Genomic DNA, 24088 nt, shown 5'->3' on the forward strand with positions numbered 1-24088 from the left:
CGCCCTTACGTCGTCGGATGAGGCCGATTGCGGTGCAGATGGGGGTCGTAACCCTCGTCTACGATCGTGTTCCCATTGGTGGCAAATATTTGCATATCCACGCTCGTTCCCTTCTTCGAGGGACTACCCCCGGGGCTGCTCATGGTGACAGGTGGAGACGATCTGGTCCTGTGGTGGCTACTGCTCGTAAGTAAGGGCCGTACTCTTACCGCCCTACTCGACGACCCGCGGTCCTAGCGGGTGACGGGTTGGTGGTTCGAACGTGTAAACGTGGGTTCGGCAAATGCACTGCAATTGAATACGAATCAGTTAAGCGGTTAAGTGATACCAATTGCAACTCGTTCTTGTTGCTTGCTCGCTGCTGGAAAGGAAGGAGGATTCGAAGTTATTACTCCGAGGTTCAATCGTCTGTGCTGTGTCTTCCACGGTTCACGTAACACCCGCGAAATTGGTTGCAATTGATAGTGACGTATTGGTGGCAGGGCATGCACGCGCCCCGTTCAGTTGGGTACGTGCGAAGGACAACCAAACTCCTACAGGCGGATGGAGGCGCCTGGCAGTGTGTGGCGGATGCCACGAAGTGTGTTATCCATCATTTCCCTCTTCTATTTACGCTTCAGGATGCAAGCTTCAAGTGCAGTATGCAGATTAGTTTCTCTAAATCGTCCAAACATCCATTACCATTACGAAAACGGATACCGGGTACCGATGAGTGCAGGGCGATCTGTTTACATCCAACAGACCTGTGACTGCAAATTCCATCTGTTGCCAGAACTCGCGCCACAAGAGTAGAATGCTGATTTATGAATGCTTTCAAGACATACCAGCGGTGCCAGGCGATGAAAGAAGCGAACTCGAGCACCAGGAACACCTAGTTTCCTAAAAATATCCCAAAATGCATCAGTGCATCACCAACAACACCTTGCATTCGATTAGGTCATCGGGGCACACAGCAGAGCAGAGCAGCAGTGTGTGGTGCATCACAATCACTTCACGCGACTTTACGGTGCAGCGCGAACTTTGGTCGCAAAATCTGTCTACTCTGTTGGCAGAACCTATCCTCCCACCCGGCCCGGCCCAATGGGGACCGCGATAATGTGGTTTAACGAATAATCCGAACCGTACCCGAGCGCTTAAACGTCGCGTGCTGGCCACTTTGGCTTTTGGTTCGAATTGAAACTAATTGAAATAGATTAACAAGCTTCTCGGCGGGTCCGCCGCCTTCGGTCAACCGACCGCTCGGCCGCTGCATTAGCGCGCAGGCGGCAACAACGTTGGTGTTGCGGATGCGGCCCCAAAATTAGATTCAATGTCGGATCGGAGCGGTCGGATGGACGGACGGAGGGACGCAGTGAGTGAGTGGACCAACCCGGCACCGTTTGGGTGAAATATTGTTGTCGAGTTTGATCACACCCCGGGACACGCGGGAGCGGGTGCAGGGGCAAGGATCGAATTACAACATTGTACCGCACGATTCACGGTTCCCGGTCAGGACAGGTTCGATATGCAAGGTTAAGGGCCCAGCTGGTTGCCAGGTGCTGTCGATAGTGGAAAACATTGTTATTGGCATCGGTATCGTTTGGCAGGATGGCAATACGATACATTGGATTCAGCTCTAACACAGTTCTATTTGTGAGTATTAACTATAGTAATGGAGATCTGTTATTAGATGAGTTTAATAACAATAAAAAGGGGAACGAATTAACTATAACTCTAGATACCCTCTTTCAACATAGTTTTGAGAGCCCTTTTCATATTCTACTATGTCTATTCTATCGATATTGCAATAGGACTGTTTGTTACTAAAAAAATATTCTAAAAAATATCAAAAGAATAGTTTAAAAGACTCTCTATTGAAAGTATTTGTATTTTTTGTTATTGATTTCAGTTTGGTTAATAAAAGTTTTGTGACTTTAAAGAATAAAACTGAACAGAATATGGATTTGGAAGAACAACTGCGAAGATGTGATCAGAAAACCTTCCGGAATGTAAGGATTTCTAGCATAGAACCACTTTTAAAAGTGCAAGCAGCATCACATATCAAGCAGTGACTATTTTTGCAAAAATCTTTCTTCTTCAAGCAAAAATTCATGAACCAATTGCAATTAACATGCGACTTGATTCCATCTTCGACACATTATTGGGAGAACTTATTGTAAAAATGTTTTCAAACACGTTTTAAGTCGACAGAAACGTTAAGAACGATTCGCGAACAAACAAAAGCGATAAAAAGAATTTCCTTAAAACTAAAACGAATCCTCTATCCCGCTAATCCACAATGACCACCTTTTGAGCGGTTGCACAACCGGAATCGTATCTACAATGCGCATAAATCATTGTAAATCATTCCGAGACCGATCTTCTGGCACTTATAATTCAATTTCCGGCGCACCGGGAATCAATAAAAACAACGCCGGTTCCGTCCCCCCCACCCGTCGTGGTTCTGTTTCTGTTTGTCAATGGATTTGCAATTTCCGCTGCCACAACAACTACAGCACGCAATGCCACTTCATCAACACTTTCCGATTGTTGAACAGTAAACAACCTCGACGACCACAAGTCCTTCTCTCTCGAGGGTGCTCGATTCAAAGGATCAACTCCGGATCGGAGAAGCTAATACACAATCCTTCCAACCCACCGTATACTGTGTGTGTGTGTGTGTGCGCTCAAGGTCGCCCGGTCTCAATCACAGCGAGGATGTACGTGATGTTTCACCGAACTAGCCGATTGTGTGCGGCTTATAATCCCGCCCAGCTCCCTGGTTCGCTCACGATTCACTTCCGCTTTCGACGACGGTCGACCACAATCTGCCTGCGAGCTGAGGGGTGGACCTAGACCGGACAGTGCCAGGCCCGGAAGAAGATCTTCGCGAACCGCCGACGCGAGAGATGGAGATGGCGTGCAAGAATGTCTCCTGTGGACGAACACGAGCGAGCGAACGAAGCAACCGAACCGCGCCGCGAAACCGATGAGACCATTGTTGACGTACCGCGGGACCGCGCCTTCAATATCTGGGGAATCTCAAGCTCGGTACTCGGTACCCCTCGGCGTAACTGCTGCTGTGACGTGATACCGAGACTAAATTGAACGGAATTGTTTTGTCCCACAAATGCCGGCCGAGCGCTGGCCGGTGTCAGAGGTCGCGCAGAGTGCGCTCCCTCCTACGTCATCGATTATGCGATGCTGCACTTTGAGGGTGCACGAGATGACAGTAGGCGCTGTAGTAGGTGCTGTAGTAGGCGCTTCACTTCATGATTGATGGCCCAGCTGTGGGTTCGTGCCGTACGGAGCTCCAATTAGGATTCGTCCGTAGGGTGGAGCTATTTATAGTGCGCCTCCTGTGGCTCACACTTCACGGCTGGGCTTACAGTTTTACGACGAAGCACCAGAGAAAGGTTGGTACTTTAATGCTGCTACAATCCGTCAGTGTTTCACTTGTTGCTTCCATTTAGATCACTATCACCGCACGACCACTTTCGTTTGGCCACCATCCTGGTATCTATGCGCGTAAAACGACGCCAAGGATAACGGCCCAAGGGGGATGCCGGTTAGGTTGTAGCGGTTGGCAACATTAATAATGCCGTGTAATGATGTCAGTGGAAATTTCCCCTTTCGATAGTTTAACCTTTTCCAGGAGTTCCAACGTTTGCACATATGTTTACGGCCAAACCTTGAGCAGGAGCTGTATCCCACTACTTACCGGTCGATCGATCCTAAGCAGCAATTTCAAGACTTAATTGGTTGAGAAGTTCGCGTATCCACAACTTGTCTTGCGTGCTTTCTACATTTCACTTGGTTTCAAACCACTTGGCGGAATGATTGCTGCTCCATAATCTGACGCACCGTCCAGTGAGTACTAGACTACTTTTGTTGAGAGCATCTTTCACTTATTTCGCATTGTTCTCTTATTTCGAGAAATATCAGTATACAATGTCCAGGTAAAAATTAAGTCCATTTTTAGTTGCTAGAAGCATTGATAAATGCCTTAGCAACTGCTAATCCATTGCAATACTGTAGCGAAATGAAGTATATCCTTTTCATCGAATGGTAAATACAGAATTTGGGCTCATCGCTTGAAGCAGTTTACTCTCAATACAGTCTCTAAACGTATGTTTCCTAAAATATCCTTTAATGAGAAAATAATAATAATATAATCCCGAACCGAACCGTGCAATTATGTTTGCATTTATCTCTCCAAAACCTCTTAATGCTGATGGCTATGACATGTGAGCATTCCTGATTGCGGATTAAATAATCGTTCTTCCTTCTGTGGACAGGACGAAACAGGACGATGGTAGCGCAAATGAGGAAACAAATTGGCAAAAGTACAACCGTAAATACGAGATTCCCACGATAAATACCCTCGACTACGGCCGCGCACACATTCTTGTCTTCACCAGCATCACCTTGTCCTCTTCCTCTATCTCTCCCTAGACCTGGAACAAGTTTTCCCGCCCAGCGAGCTCACAAACACACCGAAGCGGCAGGATACGAAATCCTGAATTGGTAACGAGGCTTTTAAGGGGGGTCTCGGAAGGACCTAGCCATGGCGAGCAGACACTAGTGTGCGTGTGCTAGCTCGTCCTGGCGTGGCCGTGAAGCGCGCTCCCTCCAACATCGTGAGCGCAAAGTTCAATTCACGTGCTGCACGCCGCTCCCGAAAACCTTACTATGATCATGGTCACCTAGTGACAAGGTGGATAGAATGGTTGAAAAGGGGAGCAATCGGTTCAAGGGTCAAGCGTCAAGCACAAACACAAGGTACACCTCGTACAACCGTTGCCCTCCTCCCCCGATCGGGATGATGCAAATATGTTGCAACATTTTATCGTCTCGCGGTCCCATGCCTAGCAGCATCTTCATCTGCTCATCCTAAATCTCTGGCAACGTCGAGAGTGGGTGTGAGATGTTGTTCTAAATTTATGCCGCCATCAGCTCACTCACGTGCGGCCGTCTTCGACGGTGGTTTCGCGGCGGCTTCGACCGCCCTCGAGTTCCCGGGAGAGTAGTTCCCGGTTGCAAGCATGGACGTTCGATGCAGTTTGCAAATTATGTAACTCCAAAATGCACCTTGTGTTTAACCTTAAAGTGTGTTCTCCGATTTCAACAACAACAACCACCTTCTCGGTCTTAAAGGGGGCGCCTAATCGTCGAACACGAAACATTAAAGCCGCGGTAAGGATGGGAAAAGAAAAAGAAATGATAGTTCAAGGGGACACACGGACGAACCTTTTAAACGCGAGATAGACACGAGAGCGTAGGAAGGTAAACGTAGTCCGCGAGTCCAGGACACAACACGTAATCGTCCTTACGTTCACCGGACGGTAGCACCGTGAACCGAGCGAATCAACACCACAAACCACACTGCAGCATCGGTTCCGAGTATTAACAGGGCGGAGGCACGAACTAAACCATGCTCTAGGAGTTAATTCGTGCGGATTTTATTCACTCTCTAATCGAATGAACACCTTACGGAAACCAATGTCCTGTGAGGCAAATATTTGTGATTTATACCAAGAAATAGCAAGATTAATTTAATTTTGTAAATAGTAAGCATACAATGTTGGATACACTACAATGTTGGAAGAATAAAATTGTTCTTTCTTTGGATAATGCTCTTCTAGTGGAAATACTAGACAAGTTTAACCGAATAAAAAATAATCAATTTGAGTAATTTTGGAAATATTTTGCTTATAAAAGAAAGAAAGGAAATAAATAAATACTGGACGATAGAGCTGTTGAACAAAAAAAGTGGAAGTTTTTTTTTAATTTTTTGAACAAATTTCGTGAATTTTCTGATAAACATAAATGTGATAAGAGCAAATTAGCATCGTTTGCGACTCCCGCCGTCGTTCTCGTTGTAAAAGTTTAGCAGTATCGACCGGCAATTGAGTAAAAGTTTATTTTTGTCAATGTTTTTCTAATAATCTATTAACTTTAGTGTCTCAAAATTCCCAGGAATGAAGACACTTTCCAGGATCAATTTTTGGCGTATCCCGCGCCAATTACTCGCGGCAAGCAACGATCAAGACCCGGAAGGATCGCGGCAAGGAAGTGGTTATCCCTGAGGGACTGATACGATCTAATCAATCTGCCCCTCGCCGACGCCGACCAGGAAAGAGGTGTGAAAATTGTTTGGGAACGTTTTCCGACGAACGGTTTTTTCAAACGTTCACTTTTCTCGACTGCACGTTTTGCACGTTTCTCGACTGCCTCCCCTCTCGGATGGGGAAATCGGTGAGCACCGTAGTTCTATCCTATTTTGGTTGGTGGCGAATTTTCTGCCTTTCTCGCTCTGCGAGTTTGAGGCGCGATGAAAAGTTCCCCAGAGTGATGAAAATGAAGAGCAGGTTTTTTATTAAAATGTACATAAAACTAGGCTCAAAACATTTTTAAAATCCGTTTCAAATGAAGGATAATATGTAATAGTGTATTTCATCCGATTTTCAGTCCTTTTTTGTGCAGTTTTTAGAATTTTGGGCTGTGTTGAGCTATCAAGGAACTTTCCAGGCAACTCTAGATTTAACGAACATGAGGTTGGTGTAAGAGTCTCTCCGGAAGATAAAACTGTAGTTTTTTTTCATAACAAGTTATTCCATTATCATCCGAAACATTTTTAAACAATACAAATTTTAGTTCGACGTAAGGCACCGAGTCAGGCGACATTGCGGCCAAACGAGCCACACGATGGCTCTAATGACTGATTATGATTTATCGGTAAAAGACTGAAATAGGCCCCCCCACTCACGGTGAGTTACTGAGTGACCGAAAAAATCGTTAAATACCACTTTTTAGATAAGCAAACCATCATAAAAATATGCGGAAACGTAAATAAATGTATTAGGGGAGGGGGGAGGGGTGGAAAAGTTACATTTTACCATTAAAACAACGATTTTTTCGGTCACTCAGTAACTCACCGTGAGTGGGGGGGCCTATTTCAGTCTTTTACCGATTTATCATTTCAGCATTTATCCTTTCAGCATTTATTAATTGTAATTTTTCAAAGCAAATTTTAGGGAAAAAGTGGGCGAAATAACGTTAATAATTCTGTATGTGACGTCACTTTCAATAAGGAGTTCAAGCGCGAGCAATTTCGACTCATTTGTGTTGTTATTTTAGAGAAGAAAAACTGCCACGCATGCTCAGTAAAAAATAATGTGATAAGGATAGAGTATTAAAACACATCAACACGAGAAAAATATGCTAAAAACATCTTTGTCATACATTTCTTAGCGAAATGATATCCAACAATAGAAAAAAAAAATCTTTAATACCATTTATGTTCGTATTTACCATACCAACATATTCAAATACATTTTACTGGTTTCTTTCTCATGTTTCTTCAATATCCAACCGATACTGCACACAGCCATCGTTTAGATGATCTACTGCAGCTGTTCTTGGAAAGGTTTTTTTTCAATATTTAATTAAAATAAAGGTTTATTTGCTTTCTTGCTTAAACTATATACACATGTATGACGATCGACGGGGCTTTATCATTTCATTCATCTAGCAATCTAGTCTTACAAATACGTCCGTCCGTTGGTGGGCTGGATCCTTCCGCCCTGCCTCACAGTTATAGGATCGTTACGATCATAGGGAACATGCTGAATGCTTTGATCAATTCTGCTGAAAATCTATTTAAAACAAATCGTCCCAGGAGCCACCTGCCACACCTGGCGGGAACACTCGCCAACATCATCCGGTGCACCCATGGGTTTCGGTTTGTTCAATTCGCTCATAGGAATGGTTATGGCTTCGGCAAGCAGACTCCCACAAACCTCCACGTAACTTTTCTGCTCGCTTTCCCTTTCACAGTTTGCTGTCACCTCGAGGTGCTGCACTTCGATGACGTTGACGACGCGCCAAATAATACTTTTCTATCGGGATGGACATGTATGGAACAGGTCGGGTGGGAGGGTACGATCGGTTTGAATGGCGAATTGCTCCTCTCTAGCGTCGCGTATGGCGGATGCGCTTGTTTGTTTAGAGCTCACACACACACGCATACGCGACAGCCCACCCGTAGTTTACTTGCAAAATGGGTGTAAAAGGGGAAGCTCGTCCAAACAGCTCAATCGTCGTGACCGAAGGTGTGAATAATCTCGATCAGGCTCGTTGACGTACCGATCAGCAGCCCAAACACGGCGATGATCCCGATGAAGCTGTTCTTCGCCACCATCCACACCTTCGCCATACCTTGCCGCTGGTGCCAGTAGGTGCAGGTTTGGATGAGGGCCGGGAACGCGATACCGAGCGCCGAAAGGCACAGTGCACCGAACAGTGAAATGAAGAGCTCCAGATTGGGGATGGCTACCGCCAACAGGACTGCAAGCAGGTATGAGAAGAAGATATGATGTTAGTGCTTTAATTCATCTCAGCCTACATCCGGTCAGTAGATCGGTTGCTTACATGTGATCAGCACGAGCACCGTGCGCGTAATGTACTCGTAGAAGGTGCTGCGCGGGGATTCGCCCAGGCTTTTCCTCAAATAGTCATTCCAGGTAATGTCGATCGCGACATAGCACGCCAGTCCGTGCGTGATGTAGATGGCAAACGCCAGCATTCCCTTGACGCACTGGGCCAAGCTAAGGAGAGAGAAAGAGAGAGAAGGAAATTAATGGTCGCACTTCGTAATGTTCACTGCTTAGTCCCTTAGACTTACATCTCTCCCTCCGGCAGATTGAGCGTTATCGAGCCCTTGATGGCGGAACCATAGTTCAGATAGCCGAAGAAACCCATACCGACGTACAGCGTGACGATCAGGATCATGGCCTTGTTCAGCACACCAAAGTTGCCGCCAAACTTTTTCGGTTTCTTCATCTCGTTCTCCAGTGGCAGGATCTGTAAGTCGAGCATTACCGTGATAAGGTGGAAGGACGTCACCAAAAATCCCATGATCTTGGTAGGCCAAACACTTACCACACCGATCGCTTCCAGCGCGAACAGTACCGTACCGAAGAACAGCGCGAAACCGCTCATCGTGCCGACCTTATCGCGAGCCTCGAAGGAGATCGGCTCGCGGAAGATGTAGTACAGGATGATGCCGAACGAGACGAGCGTAATGAAGTTGGCGATCGTCGAGAATGGTGCCAAGAATTTCAGATTTCTAACCTGGTGGTGGTGTATGGTAATGAAAAAAGGTCAATCAGTGGATTGGAGGGTTGATTGGTGCCTTGATCTTACCCAATTAATCAGGATCAGTGGCAGCAGAATGATGAGCATGAACAACCGCACATCGGTATCGGTTTCGGTGTAGTAGTCGGCGATCGCCTTGATGTTGGACGACACGAACACCACGTAGACACAGCACGTGCCGAGCTGGTAGATCAGCAGGAACACGTTGACAATGTGACTGGTAGATGAAGAGGAAAAGGAAAATGATGAAGATCGACACCGTTTACATATGCGCAACGGCGCAACTCAAGATCGCGATCGTCAGCCGACTTACATGATGATCTTGGAAAGGGGTTTCAGTGCGTTAGGTCCCTCGAGGATGGCCGCTTGCGCAACGGCGGGGTAGTTGAGGCTTGGGACGCGCTTCCGCTTGCACAGCTCGTACTCGACCTTCACCAGCAGATGAATGCAGTAGGTACAGAGCAGTCCGATCAGCACGGTACCAATGACACCGACCGTCCAGCCGGCATGGTGGAACGCGTTCGGCATCGCCAGGATGCCGGTACCGAGGGAACCCTTCAGCAGGTGAATCAACGTTTCGTTGCTCGTCGTCGGGTGCTCCACGTGCCGATGCTGATACGGATCGTAATCCGTCTCGAGGCCGGGCTTCTTCTCCTGGATCTCCAGCGTGTACATGTTGGGATCGATGGTCTTAGCCTGGGAAAGCTTTTTGCTGGAAGACAAAGAGAGACAAAGAGAGAAAGGAAGAGAGAACATGAGAATCGTCCTCATGGTCGATTGCATAAGGCCGGGGATCACCGTCGATCCCCACTTACCCATTGATTCCCTCGTCCCCGACGAACCCAGTATTGGTGTGGCCTTTATCTACCGTCATTGTGGAGCTGGAGTCGTTGGAGTAGTCGTTGTTGGAGTGCGAGATGAAAAAGAAAAAAGAATAATTAGTATTGTTGTCTTGGTCGATATAAGCTCTAATTATCAGTCATCGGAAGGAATAATGAAAGAGCGGATGTGGTACCGGATTGCGGGGTATTACCGATATATTGATGATAGGCACGACGCTGTGCAGTGACGCTGGCAGGATAATCAAACAGTATGCAAACGCAGTCCGCAAGAGACAATCCGCGGCCGCACTTTTGGCAAGCAGCGCAAAACACGTTGTGTTGAAACGTTTTCAGCATTTGCTTCTTTGCGAGCTTCGAGCGAAACGAGCGGCGGGCCCAGAAGCCCAGCTCGTTAAAGTTTATGGACGGCAAATGCAAACGTGCAGAGCATGGGAAGGATTTATGTGAACGCAATAAAGGCAACGGTTATCTTTACAACGGAAAGTGTGAATCGCAGCGACGTTGTCTGCTGCCTGAGCCGCTCTGCAGTTAAGTAGCGGCATTGGCCAGTGTGAAATTTGCTTCTAATTTTGTTGATAATCATCACAATGCTCTCTCTCTTTCGCTTTGCTATTTAGTGTGATTTAGACACATTTGTGATATCATTTCATTTGCAGTTTTCCATTTAAGTGTGGCTGTGGCATTCATTAAAAGATTGCGGTGGTAAAGTATATAAAAAAATTAACATTGTTTCACCAATTTTGGGTGATTACGGAATGTTTCGAGATGATTGTGCAATATTTTTGGTTTTTTTAAACAAAACTACCAAAGATACGGCGTTCAAAACAAACTGAGCGTTCAACATTCCTCAGTGAACCATTATCACTTGAAATGTATTAATTTTGTTAGTACTTCATCTGCACTTCATTCTTAACGTAGACTCGTCAAGCTTGTATAGAAATTGTAGCTTCTTTTGATTATTGTGTAAAATTCGTTTCTTAACTCAAATTTGTGAAAATCATCACTTGTTCTACTTCATTATGTTATCCAAAATTGAAAATATTTTTTTTCCAGAAAAAATCCATGGAATTTCCAGGAAAAAATCATCATCTAATCGAAGAAAATGTGAATTTTACATCTCAGGTGACAAAGTGACTTTTTGAAGCCATGCCTCTCATCCCCACTTTACAGCAGTTTAATATGACTTAAACGATACAAAAAAATACAGGTTTGTTACTTAAATTTTCCAAAACAAATCCCATTTTGTCTCGAATCAACGTATCAATGACTTAATGTTTTGTAGAAAACTAAGGCAAGCAAATGCAAATGAATGAAATGACTCCATTTGAATTGACTTGTCATGCTGTGGAATGGCTCAAATCAACTCAAAAATGAAGTCATCAAACCACAATCACAGCCCTATCAGCTATAACCTTCTCGCGGCACAACAATGAACGACAAACGATAAACCAAATCATTTGTTTACCATCATTATCATCATCATCATGTCGTCGCAGTATCCATACAAACAGAAGAAAAACCCACAACAGTGTGTGGTAGTGGCAAATGGTTGGCGCCTCCACGAACAGCTGCTACTCCCCAGTAGATCACCCTTAAAATCGTGGTAAATTCCATTGTTCAACGTCCTCCCTTCCCTTCCCTTCCACACTAACAGCTCCGCCACGAATGGTGAAGGTGAGCGAGGCTACCGCTGGTAGAACACCCAGACCGAATCGATCCGAACGATGACTTTGAATTCGTGCTGCTCTCGTTCTATGATCTATGATCACGCAGCGGGGTGGCCACGACGTCAATCGACAATCAGCCGGCAACCGGTTTTCCGGTGGCCAAAGCAGTAAATGGCGGCAAGGTCCGTGGCTTGGTCTAGGAGACACACCAATATGTCCGGGTACCGATCGTTCGAACGGCCTACGAACCGGATTGCCGGTGTCTCACGGAACCGGTTCCCCCAGTATCAGCAGCCCTTCAGCTGATCATCTGGAATGGATTGAAATTCGCAATGCGTCGATTCGGGTTTTGTTCCGCCGGTGGGCCGGTTAGACTGGCACGTGGCCACCACGGGGTCCACCACGGTCCGGACGGTGGCCTTGAAAATGGTGGTCCAATCGGTGGTGGAGTCGAGTGGCCGTTGTAAAGGGCGAGGTTAATTCGAATAAAGTTGTCCACATAATTCCATAATCACTCAATCACAGCGCGGGGTGCATGCGTGAGCGTCAACAGAGAAATCGGTTGTCATTCCGGCATCCGAATATCCGCAGCCCGACACTTGCCGTGCCGAGCAACTATAGACAACGGGGCGTCGATCGCGGCGCTGTCGCGGCGCGGCGGCCACGAACCGGCGCGCATCAATTGAATAATGTCAGCGTCTTTTGCGCAGGCGTGCGGCACAATGCGGGATGCAATCCGCTAACACCCCGTCAGCTTCCGATGATGTGTTTGTGCTTGTGGTTGTGCTGCTGCTGCTGCTGCTGCTGGTGGTTATGATGATGCGCTGCGTCGGATGTCAGCGCCAGAGTCTGACCAGTACGCGGTCCGCAAAACGGAAGTAGTTCAAATGCCACAAACATTTAATTGTTGCGCCACATCGTCCACAATTGACATTGACCTTGCAGTGCACAATGACCGCACCGCGTACCGCTATCGTGCGTATCGTGCAGGTGGTTCAGGGGCAGGAGCAAACAGCTGTTTTGATTTGGACCACAAATTAGATTTAAATTAGACGCGCGATCTGCGCTGATGATTGTAGACGTAGCAGATACACGAGGCAGATACTGCTCCCTCACAAATTGTGTGCATCCTCCGCATCTGCGTATCGGTCAGGAGATGAATGTTTTTGCTTTTTGCATAAGAATGGAACAGAACATTTACATCTATACTCTGTAAATGCACATCAGGCTTCAGACCCAGAGATACACGAGAGTGGCTTGGATCTGCTTCATTGCCACTTGGAAGGTGGTGCGCTGATAGGAACAGAGTGTGTTGAACCTGAAATACATTCCGTCCAGACACTTGCAACGACAACAGTGCATGCAATGGGAGGCCCAGAGGTGCTTCCACGCCGGCTGTGTCCACAAAACGCGTCCAGCCATGGCAAGTGTCGCCAGCGTAAGTGGCTCAAGTGCCAAGAACGGGAACGGGCTTGCGCTTGCGAAACTGTAGTACTGATAAGTTGTGCTTATTACCGCAGGCGGTAAATTACAATAAAGCAATAAAAAAAAAATATACATTCTCACAGGCAAATTTAACAGAGAAAGATTTAAGGGATAATTTATAGCGGTGTCTGTGTGTCTCGAGTGGGCAATGGCTCGATGGGACATAAAAACGGTTAGCGGCCCGGTTGCAGGCAGCAGTCGTAACGAGTGATATCTGAATAAGTGGCTAATCCAATTGGTAAGTTGTAACGCCATATGCCCCGCCGGCGGCAGGAACTAGAAACATAAAATCGGTTATTGCGGAATTTGAGCTTTAGATCAGTAAAGGGTAGATCGTAGAGTATATATTTTGCATCGTAAAGCACTGGGCAGAACTGATCGACTGATCAACTGATCTGCATCTCATCGAAAACATTGGGTCAAGTTGATGTTTTCAAATGGAGTAATGGATTCGAAATCGGTTTTGTGATCAGCGGACAGTCACAAGCATCACACGCAAGCACTTAGCTGATACCAAATACAGCGCAAGGTGTACGAGTTGGCGAGTGATTTGAATTTGAATAATTCTAATTCAGTAACCTGGTAGTTCCTACACACTTTGCAATAAACTAGCTTCAGTATGCAGAAGTTTTTACCATTTTTGGTTAGAGACAGCTCCAGCGTAAAATGCCGATTTATTTAAAACATATATCATTGTGTTTGTCTGACATTCTTCTAGAAGCACAGATAAGAGGGGTTCAAAAAATAGAATCTCTTTTTTCGAAAATATAGTATCCAGTCTGGAGAAGAGTCTTTGCGAAACAAATTATTTTCTGTGTATCTTCATAATATAATATCGTTCTTAGTAATTATTTGTTGTGAGAATCATATAGTGAACAAGCTGCATAATCTAATGTACAACTTGTATATTTTTTTTTGTTGATATCTTACAGGCATACAACTTGCATAAAACCATTAAAAAATAACGGTTACGTTTTATAATTGATTAAAAAACTCACACAAGACACATAAATACACCTGATAACCGATTTCCTCTTCTGTTTTTCAAGATACAACTTATCGAGGAATCTCTGTCCTACCAACTTGTCAGGACAGGAATGCATTCGCCGCTAGTAGTGCGCATGGTGCGTAAGCAAATTTTGTGCCAAGTTTTAGGCCGGCATTGCAAACACTTGTCCACCACCGCTGAGCAAAGACCGTTTGGCAAAGCGCAACAATGTAAGATTGTAAGAGTGTCAACCGGCCCCGGGATTTGTCGACGCAAATGGCGACAAATTTTGTGGTTTTAGAGGTATTACGTTTCTCGCACATTTTGCACTTTTTGTCCGACCAGACCACCACGCACGGCACCACGCAGGACAAACCAAGAGGGTGTTCCGTACAGATCTCCGTCAACCCACCCATGGCATGGTGGCCGCGGTCGTCATGACTAATAATCATTCGCAAGTACCCGCCAATTCGGTTCAAGGCGAACGAAATGAAAGCTCTGCCACTGCACCTGCCGCGTTGGCCTACTACTGCACCCGTCCCGGCAGCCGTTGTTAATTAGCGTGCGTTAGCCGATGGCGTGGCGTGAAGGGGTTTTCGCCGTTTTTGGGCTTTCCGGACGGTGGTCGGTCAGTCGGATCACCTCCGCTCGCTCACACTGCGCTACTTTGTGTTCGTCAATTCGTGCAAATCGGGCACAACACCTAGAGCAAGATCGTGCTGCTGTAAGAACGCAACGCAACTGGGCAAAAGTTGAAGTTGAAGTTTGACTTTTAAGTTACAACCGTTTGGCATGGCAGTAAAAATGGTCGCAAACGTCAACGGAAGCCGGTCCCTTGTGAGCTGTGCTCCGTGGCTTTCGTCGCGCATTTCGGCACACTGCGAGACCATGCGCTAGAAGACCCCGGGGCACCCTCATGAATATGCATAAGCGATCGAAGACCGAAAACCGGTTCAAACCGGATCGGATGGAGCTCGCGGTGGCGAACCGTGTCAGCGATCTGCTGGCGTGCACCGCACCCCCGGTAACCCCGCTCAGGTGTGTGTTTTGTGCCAAAGTTATGCTACACTTTGTGTGGCCGCACCTTGTGGCGTCATTTTCGCTTCGCTTTTGGTGGCATTTTGATGAATTGGACATTCCGCTGACGGACGCTATGAGTGTCAAGATCGTGTCAACGGGAAAAGGGGGGCGGAAAGTAATGCGATCATTCGCAGAAGATTTATTGTGTCTGGACGACGACGCGGAGGAGAAGGAGAAGTAGTAGTCAACTGGCAATAATATTAATCTACACGATCTCGATTCTCTTCAAGGAATTATTTGAAGTCCGCAGGTCTGAGTGAGAATTGGGAAAGTCCAAACCCCCAAAAAAAAAAAAAAACGCACGCGAATGAAAGTCGCAACAGTCGCAATAGATAGCAGGTGAGATAAGAAACCTAAAAAACGAAAACCGATTGTTTGTCCTTCGGCAGCCGATAAAATAGAAGTAAAACAAAAAACGATCTGCAAACTGGTTTACCGCTTTACGATCGCCATTTCCAGATGATCTTCTCCTACCACTAGCGACAGCGAACAATCTTCTGTTATTGGTTACCCGCTCGGAATCTTTTAGGCTCTATCACGACACAACCATAAATTGGACTCTAGGACTATGCTGCTTCGACATCGATTTTCGACAACTTCGAAGCCGGAGGGGGCCTGGCCATATCATCGACATAAAAGCAATCTTCTGCCTAAAGCGGGGGGGACGATCGTCGCTTTGGTCAGGCGATGTTTTCTCTCTCTCTCTCTCTCTCTCTCTCTCTCTCTGTATTTTTCCCTTTTTGGCGGAGTAATTTCGACGGCACTTATCGTGTTGCACTTTTGGTGTTCTCATTTTCTTCTCTCCTCCCGATGATTATGATGATGATGATGATGATGATGACGGTGACGGTGATGTTGATCTTCGGCGATGTTCTCTCGTGTGTGGGAAAATGGTTGTCGCAATGGTCAGAGACACCGTCAGTGGCAGTGGTGTGTTCCGTTGACCATCGCCGGATCAAGATATCAGCCAAAATTGGCATCATTTGCGTACCCGGTCCCCCCCGGGGCGTGGTCCGTAGTTTCGAAAGAGGAAAGACGCAAGAAATTGCAAACTGTCCCTGCACACTGCCGGCTGGATGTGGTAGGATGAGTGCTTTTGAGGAGGTGTTTTCGAAAAATACTCAACGTTTGATCGAATGATCACTGTATTAATCAGTATTAATCACTGTTAGGATCTTTTGAGCGAATGACATTAATCTCCATTTATGTCACTCAAAAACGACACTAAACAGACATGATCTATCAAACTCGCATTCAGCACTGTCCGTTTCTTCCAAGCAGGAAGTGCCAACGTCGCTCTCCGTTGTCCGTTCAGACCGGGCCATATTTTACGCTCGTAGATCGTACGATCGACGTGTGCTGCGCATAAAACTGTCTTCACGTGCACATAATTTGTCCGGCCAGAGCTCTGGGATCGCTCTGGGCTTTGGTTGAAACGTTGTCCCACCCTTGTTCACTCTCAGATTGATGAGGTACCTGTTGTTTCTGAAGACGCTGCATGTGTGTCTGTGTGTGTGTCGGCTGGCACGGACCTGTTGGGACGTTCTTTTCCTCCTTTACATCTACTGAACAGTGATTCTGTTATCGTCTTTTGGTTTTAGTCTTGAAAAGGTTCAGACTTCTTCTCCCGGCTATCCGTCTAGAGGGAAACAAAAAACAATTCCTCGAATGCTCAAGGATAGCCAGATCCCTGTCTGTCTCGTCTGTCGCCAGTGTCTGGGAGTGTTGTGTTCTGCAAAGATCCTGTTGCCGGTACCGGTTCGCTGCTGCCACTTCCTGAATGCGCAAAAAACCGGCCCCGTTCGGCATCGTCATGTTTGCGATGCAAAGGAAGCATCGTCCGAACGCTCCGGACGATGCCATTTGTATTCCCTCGACGAATGTCGCACGCTGGCGACGAATGGCGGTGAGCAAAAGTTTTTGTTTGCTGCGTCACTAGTGAAAGTAAATTGCACGGATCGACAGACAGGGTGTTGTTGATGTGTGTGCAATATTGAACAAAACAAAAAAAAAAGAAGCAATGGAAGGAAGATCATCATGTCAACAATCACAGGAACCAATCACCTTGAACCTTGATATTAACATTGCACGCGGTAATGAACGTAGTGATGAATTGGAGACTTGACAAAATAAAATTGAATACCTTTTGAAGCTCCTCAACACACTCAAGGACTGGTTTTTATCAATAACAGTTCCCTCCATCCCTGTGGGAACTCCCCAAAACACTGGAAAACACTGGCCCCCGCCCGTCGAAACCTGTTGATCGCAAAAGGAGTGGAATCGAGCGGAGCGAACGCTTAATTAACGCTAATAAGCACTCTAGTAAAAGGGAATGCTGGTTAATACCGACACCCAAGTTGGAACCTGATCCGGTCCGGTGCTGGTTTTCGCGGGGTATAATCGGTTTGATTCAATATTCGGCAAGTGAGAGAGTTAATCAACATCCTGACACCACGCGCACTGCCACCGCGGTAATCATTGAAGGGTGATTTCCGTTCCGAGTTTTGTGCGACTTACTTGGCTGACAATATCTTACCAAGGTTTATTGGTTGAGGTTGACGCGGCTCAATTCTTGCTCAAGCGGTCGAGCATTTCTCGGGCAAACGAAAACCATTAAATTGCGAAAACGCGATGTTGCGCTTTTTATTGATTTCAAACCAACCGTGGCCAACGCCAGCGCGCTGTGGATGTGGGCATAAAATATAGAATTCATTTAAAAATATGACGGCCAAACCGGCTAAGACGGGGATGCCAACTTGGATCTGCATTCGGTGACATTTGGTGCTTTTCGTGCGCTTTAAATTCAAGAAAAAACCCACGAAAAACGCTTTAACAAACCACGTGCCACGCCATTAAGCCAGGGGGGCTGGGGACAACGCAGACTCTGTCTGGGCGTGTGTGTGTGTGTGTATGTTGTTCCGCTAACGCCAACAAACAGATGGGCGCGTGGTCGTGGCCCACTACCGCCCAAGAGAGCCGTGACGTGACCTGCCTCCACCGGGCGTTTGCCAAAGTGCCTCGTGGCTCGCGTCGTGGCCACAAGCGTCGACCTTGTCCCGGTAAAACCCACCACGACCACCGCACAACTGGCCACGATGTGGACGGGTTTTTCCGCCCCCCCCTTTCACCGTTCTCATTCTCGAGTTCCGAGCGGGATCGAGGCACCCAGAACCGGGTGTACCGGGATTTGCGTTCGCGACGAAGGAAACGAAAGTATCTCCAAAAACAATGACATCATGCTCGGTGCGTGCTGGTTGCTGGCCAGTGTTTTGACTCCACACCTTACTGCTAATGCTCTTAGCGTTCGCTAGATGTGTAGGTGTGTGCGCTTTGTTTGTTTGTTTTATCTTAAAGATCGTAAGACACACAAGAGAAACACACAAATGCGCGAGTCTGTAGACGCTACTCAAGCTCGAATGATGCGGCTAATCAATCATCTCGGTCCCGCTCTTCGCGATAAACAAGAAATACTATTCCTCCGTCTCACGCTTCTCTTCGTTTCGCCTCTCGGTGTTCTGGTCCTACCGAAGCACCTGATACGAGTCGACCGGCAACGCGGTGGACCGTTGCCCAATGATGGTAATCCCGCAGAATTTTTGTTCATCATCTCGTCTCGTCTCGTTGGTGCGCGCTGCGCTTGGCACACGTCTCGGTCCGAGGTTAATTATAAACATTCCTAAAATGGGAACTATTTCAAGCGAGCAACCCGGTAGTGGTCACAACGTGAAACAAAACAAAACCAAAAAAAAAACCCCGCTGGGGCTTGAACTCGGTGAACCTTGGCGGCTAAACTGTCGTCAACTGGCGTCGGTCACATTAAACGCTCCGCGGGCTCGGTATTACAGAAGCTGATCACGCACCGAACACGCACCTTGAAGCAGGTGGCGGGAAGGGTTTGGGGAATCCCACTCCACGGCCACGGTTCCAGTGCGTAAGCAATGGAATTCCCACTCCCAGCACCCAGGTGACGATGGAACGAAAGCTTTCAGTGTCGGATTTGCATGGACCAAGGTCTTCTAACTGTCAATGGTAAACAGTCCACTTTCGTTTCTTCTTCTATCCACCGGGATTTATGATCAGCAAACGCCGGTCGGAGAAGCAATGGACGAGAAGAAACAAAACAAAATCCCCGGACCCGCCTCCACGCGTAACCGGTCCGGTTGGAGTTAAAATTCGCGTCTTTCGTCGATCGTTTCGTTGTCTTCTTTACGAGGTTTGTTGTTTGCATGATTTCATCTCCTCCTCTCTCACTGCCTTCCTTTCTTCTTCGTCTTCTCTTCATCTTTCTTATCTTTCATCGGACGTGGATCGCAAATCCGGTGGTTCCCCCCGCCATTTCCCTCGTTTTTTTGGCAGACAAATATGTTATTCCTATATTTGCGTCAGATGACTGTGCGGTTGCCAAAGGGCGGACCTGAGCGGCGGTCTAGCTTATGGTCTAGTCCGGGGAATGTGGTTTGCGGGGGGGGGCGGGGTTGGTTTTACAGTTTATAAATAATTTTACTTCCCCAATTGGCGCTCGTCATCAGTAAGCGCGAGAGGGAGCACGCGATCGTCAGATCGTCCGAAATGGGGCGAGACGCATGCCGCATGCGAACCCTCCCTGGCGTCGCGGCCACCGCCTTCAGTTTTGAGTGTAACAACTTTGGCCAAATAAACCAGTTCACTTTACGACCCCTCACTAGCGACTCAAAGGCGCCAAGCAGTGATTTATGCACCCTCCCCCACCGTAAGATCCCTGATCCCCCAAGGAATGTCTATTGATTTTATCAATTTACCCAAAGAGTTAACGCAGAACGAACGCACGACACGGTTTGGAGCTACTGTACTCAGCACACTCCACAAATTGGCCCGAGCAACGGTATCTATTTATAAAAAGAATGCTTTTCCGAAAATATTTTAATTTCTCCAGCACCGCCTTCCACCTTCGCTGACGATGGCTGGACGACAGTGGGAATGATGCATGCACGACATCCACACACAGTCAAGCATGACGCTATCAACATCCCTGTCCCCGGGCCTGTCGAACAAATGAGTTGCGCAAATATTGCTTCGCTGCTCCACTCCGGAATGCTGGAAAGAAACGGTTCGCAGATCAAATATTTGACCATCTGCTCGGTAGCAACAACACCGTAAACCGTCTCGTCTCCGCACCTACATCAATCCATCCCTCCACCCTCGTTGCCATCAATCTGCCAATTGTTTATCACGGAAAACTACTTCACCGACGACTGCTGCTGCTGCTACCAGCCTGCTTGGCTGTTGACAACACTCCGGTAGGCGGTCCGGGAGACTCCGCTTTGCTAGATTGCTAATCTCGGGGCAATTGCTCGAAAGCACACTTCCTTCCGTCTCAGTCGATCCGAGGGTGGAGGGGATGCAACCGCAACAAACGCGCTGCTGAGGTTGGAAATATGCATCAAAATCCGTCCGTCCGCTCTGTTGACAGAAAAGGTCATCAAACATGATGGTTTCGAACGGTACACGTCAAGTTTTCCGACATTTTTCACGCCCCACCGTAGAAGCTGCTGTCACGGAGTTCGAGATTTGTGCGTCAGCGTCCTGGGGTGTTACGGAAGAAGCTACTAAAACCACACCGCACACCAAATCGTCTCTCTTTTGTCCTCCCTAATCGGCACACCGAGAGACCATTGTTGTGGTTTTGCGAATGCACCGGCTACTGAGGTGCTGAAGAAGATTTGTTTTCCGGCTGGCCTTACGTCACCGAACAACCGATGCACTGAAAACATCATAATAAGAACACTAGATCTTAGGATGCTTTGCTTACCTTGCAGGAGTTGGGAGTGCAGCTTACACGAAATCACGAAGGTGCGAATGTGTTCGAACAAGTCAATTCCGTCCGGTTCCTGGTTTTGGTGGTGGCCCCTATCTATTCTAATTGCCTCAAAGCTTCCTCTCTATACGGACACAATCGTTCTTTGATAAAAACAGTTCTTTTTTACCGCTAACGAAAACACACGCACAAAAAACCAATCCGTCTGGGTGTCGTCGACGGCGCCTTCGGTTGCTGGTGTGCCTGAGCTGCCCAAGCTACTACTCGCGTTGTCACAAACAAACGCTTTCCCACTAGCCAGTAGCACACTCACACAGCCTAAGACTTGACTTTGATAAAATATTCGATACACTTCAAAGCACTTCAGCGTTACGGCGAGTGGCGGTCCGGTATGATCACTTTTTACATTCCGTCCGATGATCGTGGGACGTGTCGACGAGCGGGGGTAGCACCACTGTCCGCCACTGTCCGTGTGGTCTCGTTCGGTCTCTCCGTCGCTACTCCGGCGGTGCGCCGTCTTGAGGTGATAAATATTTGATTTAAACAATCGTAACTTTAAAAAAAATGCGCTCACGAGCTGTATCACGTTCGAAGCGTGACGAACGGGGGGGCAGCCTACGGAACCAGGAACAATGACAGCTTCGACGACAGGTACGATCGGTCGGTTCCTAGGTGGAAAGAGTCCTCTTCGCTTGATGAGTCGCCACCGACATTGACACTGACAACTCAACTCAACGATCGAGCCACGGAAACAGAACAGAACAATCCAAGATTCGTCGTCGTCGTCGTTCCTCAAAATAGACTCCCTGCGCTGCGCTGCGCCAGGATACGATCGACCGTGAATAGAGCCTTAGTTTAGGGCGATTAGTCGAGGTGTTGGCACTTGGCTGAGCTCGTGGCTGCTGCTGCTGAGCGTTGATCGCCAAAATCTCGTGCCGTCTATTGTCCTCCACTGTGCGGCGATTATAACTGGCACTACGATCACGGATCGCCTCCTAAGCCGGTGACTAAGCGGAGTGTGTAGAGAGAGAGAGAGGTGTACCGTTGAGTGATGCACGGTTGGATGCCCGCGAAGGACTGATGCTCTTGTTGCTTCTGTTGCTGCTGCTGCTACTGCTCTGGCCCCGGCTCAAAACACGGCTGATCGGTTCGGCGGAAGACGCTTAACTGAAGCCGAGCTCACGACACCCGGCTGCTAGTAGACACACAGACCGCTGATGCTGGTACTGCCGCCGTCGTCGCTGCCGCTGCAACCGAGGGCGCCCTCGCCCGCTACCACTACTAACGCCGCTACCGCCGTCGCCACCACTTGTCACCTGAATTGGCGAGCGAAAGGGATGGAGCGCTTGTGGCTGAGTTAGCCGATATGGCGGTGCACAAACCGGATCGAGCGTTTTTTTGGACGCGAGAGCGAACGCAACGGAGAACGGACGACGCGCGGCGATCTGCAGCCGGCCGGCTGGCCGTCCGTCCGACCACGAGGAACGAGATGCACGATTGAAGATCAGCGTTTGAGCGCCAAAAATTTGCGTTTCATATTTGGCGAAGGCTCATTTCAACAGCGGCGTTGTTGGGTTTGTTTCTTTGTGTCTGCGATGCGGGACGATGCGCTCTTCTCGCGGACGACGGATGATAAGATGCGCTAGAGGCCACTCGGTGGACTCCCCCTACCACCAGTAGACGTTGTTGTTGACAGGTGGGCTTGATAGGAGGTGGAAAAGTAGCAACACCACCACGGACAAGTGTTTCGGCCATGCTTCCACACACTGTGTGCTTGATTAGGTCGCTTGCGTTCTTGCGAACCCCCTTTCACTTTATATCTCGCGAGATAAGTGGCGATGAGTGCGATGTACGGAAGTACATTCCTGGTGGTATCCCTGTGGGGGTAGTGAGGAGCGTGGCGTGCTGTTAATCGAAAAGGTACTTGCAATTCTAGAACGGGTTTTCCAAGATGCTTGGTTCAATGATCGACTCGTTGTCCAATAAGTAACGTAGTAACAGGTAGTGACAGTTCTAATCAAGAGAATGACCATTTTTCGGACGTCATTTTACTTATATAACTTATACAGACTGTAATTATACAAACTAAAGCTGCAGTCCATGTCCTTGAGTTTCTGCTAATTACATCTAAACGTTACAGCTATTAGGTCTCTTTCGCACACGATCATAGACCAATATGAAGTACACTTCAGCTACCGAAAGGCTTTGCAAGGTGACGATGAGATAATGGCGTCGGCATGATACCGTAGCACAGTTAATGATCTCTTCTTGACCGTGACTTTATTGAATGATGCTGATCCATCATCCACCCTTCACTTCAGGGTTACCCTTAGGATATGTTTAGTGAAGAATTCTCCAACGGAGAAGATGATTGCATCCTTGATGTGTCCAGAGTGTCTTCTCTAACCGCTCCGGTCCGAGGATCAAGTTGAAGGTATCGCTTCGAGAGGCTCGATTTTCAAATTAGGATCAAGGCTGTTTGGCTGGAACCGGTCTTTCGGTAACCCCGCCGAGCGTAATCAAATCATTCAATTCAACTTACACCTCACTCGAGCCGTTGCGCGTCCTTGGTGGGATCGCTCAATCTACACGCCGACACACCGTAACGCACACATACACACACACAGTAAACCCGGTCACCTTTCGGCTCATTCGGCTGAAGGTAATGGATAAACGGATGCCGGACGAGTCCTCCTGGCGTTGGTCACGGATATCAACGTGACGTGACACGCCGCAGCACGCCACTGTCGAGGACATTCGAAGCAACGAAACGCCGCACAGATATCCATCACCGGAGATAGGCTTCTAGAGGACGTTCAGAAAGCCAGTGCCGGTGGCAGTTGTTTCCGAATTTGCATTTCAAATTCCGTTCGCGTGTGATTCGCGTGCACGCAGTTACAGAAACGGACCCACCGCCAAACGGCTGGCTGGCACAGCTTTGTGTAATTGTCGATCATCATTAAAGCTCTAGTGACATCATGCGGTGAGTAATTAAAAAAGTGCTCATCCATCCACACCACGGCGGTCTACCAGTTGGCAGGTTTTCATTTTACGACCCACGCCTTTACAGGTCATCCAGTGTACAGCACAACTA

General features: G+C 47.6%; 2 protein-coding genes across 3 annotated transcripts in view; both read right to left on the reverse strand.

The window, feature by feature from the left end:
* The window catches only part of LOC125948041 (proton-coupled amino acid transporter-like protein CG1139), a 5405-nt gene extending 2545 nt beyond the window's left edge, over nucleotides 1-2860 (reverse strand). The window contains exons 1-2 of the mRNA XM_049673678.1: nucleotides 2639-2860; nucleotides 10-288 (exon numbers count right to left, since the gene is read on the reverse strand). Of these exons, the coding sequence (XP_049529635.1) occupies nucleotides 10-143 (134 nt within the window). The 5' untranslated portion in view covers nucleotides 144-288; nucleotides 2639-2860. The remainder of the gene's footprint in view (nucleotides 1-9; nucleotides 289-2638) is intronic.
* Nucleotides 2861-7420: 4560 nt separating this feature from the next.
* On the reverse strand, nucleotides 7421-22158 carry LOC125948040 (proton-coupled amino acid transporter-like protein CG1139). 2 transcript variants are annotated; one of them, XM_049673677.1, is made up of 9 exons: nucleotides 22037-22152; nucleotides 20989-21511; nucleotides 9954-10019; nucleotides 9452-9850; nucleotides 9187-9355; nucleotides 8923-9114; nucleotides 8666-8844; nucleotides 8413-8588; nucleotides 7421-8328 (listed from the first exon to the last, which is right to left on the reverse strand). In XM_049673677.1, the coding sequence occupies exons 3-9, from the start codon at nucleotides 10010-10012 to the stop codon at nucleotides 8075-8077; spliced, it is 1428 nt and encodes a 475-aa protein (XP_049529634.1). In that variant the 5' UTR covers nucleotides 10013-10019; nucleotides 20989-21511; nucleotides 22037-22152; the 3' UTR covers nucleotides 7421-8074. The 2 variants fall into 2 exon arrangements, with proteins under 2 accessions (XP_049529634.1, XP_049529632.1); XM_049673675.1 differs by having other exon boundaries at nucleotides 20989-22158.
* Nucleotides 22159-24088: the final 1930 nt, after the last annotated feature.

The sequence above is a fragment of the Anopheles darlingi genome, chromosome 2, assembly GCF_943734745.1.
Source record: "Anopheles darlingi chromosome 2, idAnoDarlMG_H_01, whole genome shotgun sequence".
NCBI lineage: Eukaryota > Metazoa > Arthropoda > Insecta > Diptera > Culicidae > Anopheles > Anopheles darlingi.

Coding starts and splice junctions, on each gene's coding strand:
- LOC125948040 (XM_049673675.1), bottom strand. CDS start 10,012: ATGACGGTAGATAAAGGCCACACCAATACTGGGTTCGTCGGGGACGAG. Junction 8,845..8,922: donor CGCTGGAAGCGATCGGTGTG/GTAAGTGTTTGG, acceptor CTCGACTTACAG/ATCCTGCCACTGGAGAACGA. Junction 8,589..8,665: donor AATCTGCCGGAGGGAGAGAT/GTAAGTCTAAGG, acceptor CTCTCTCCTTAG/CTTGGCCCAGTGCGTCAAGG.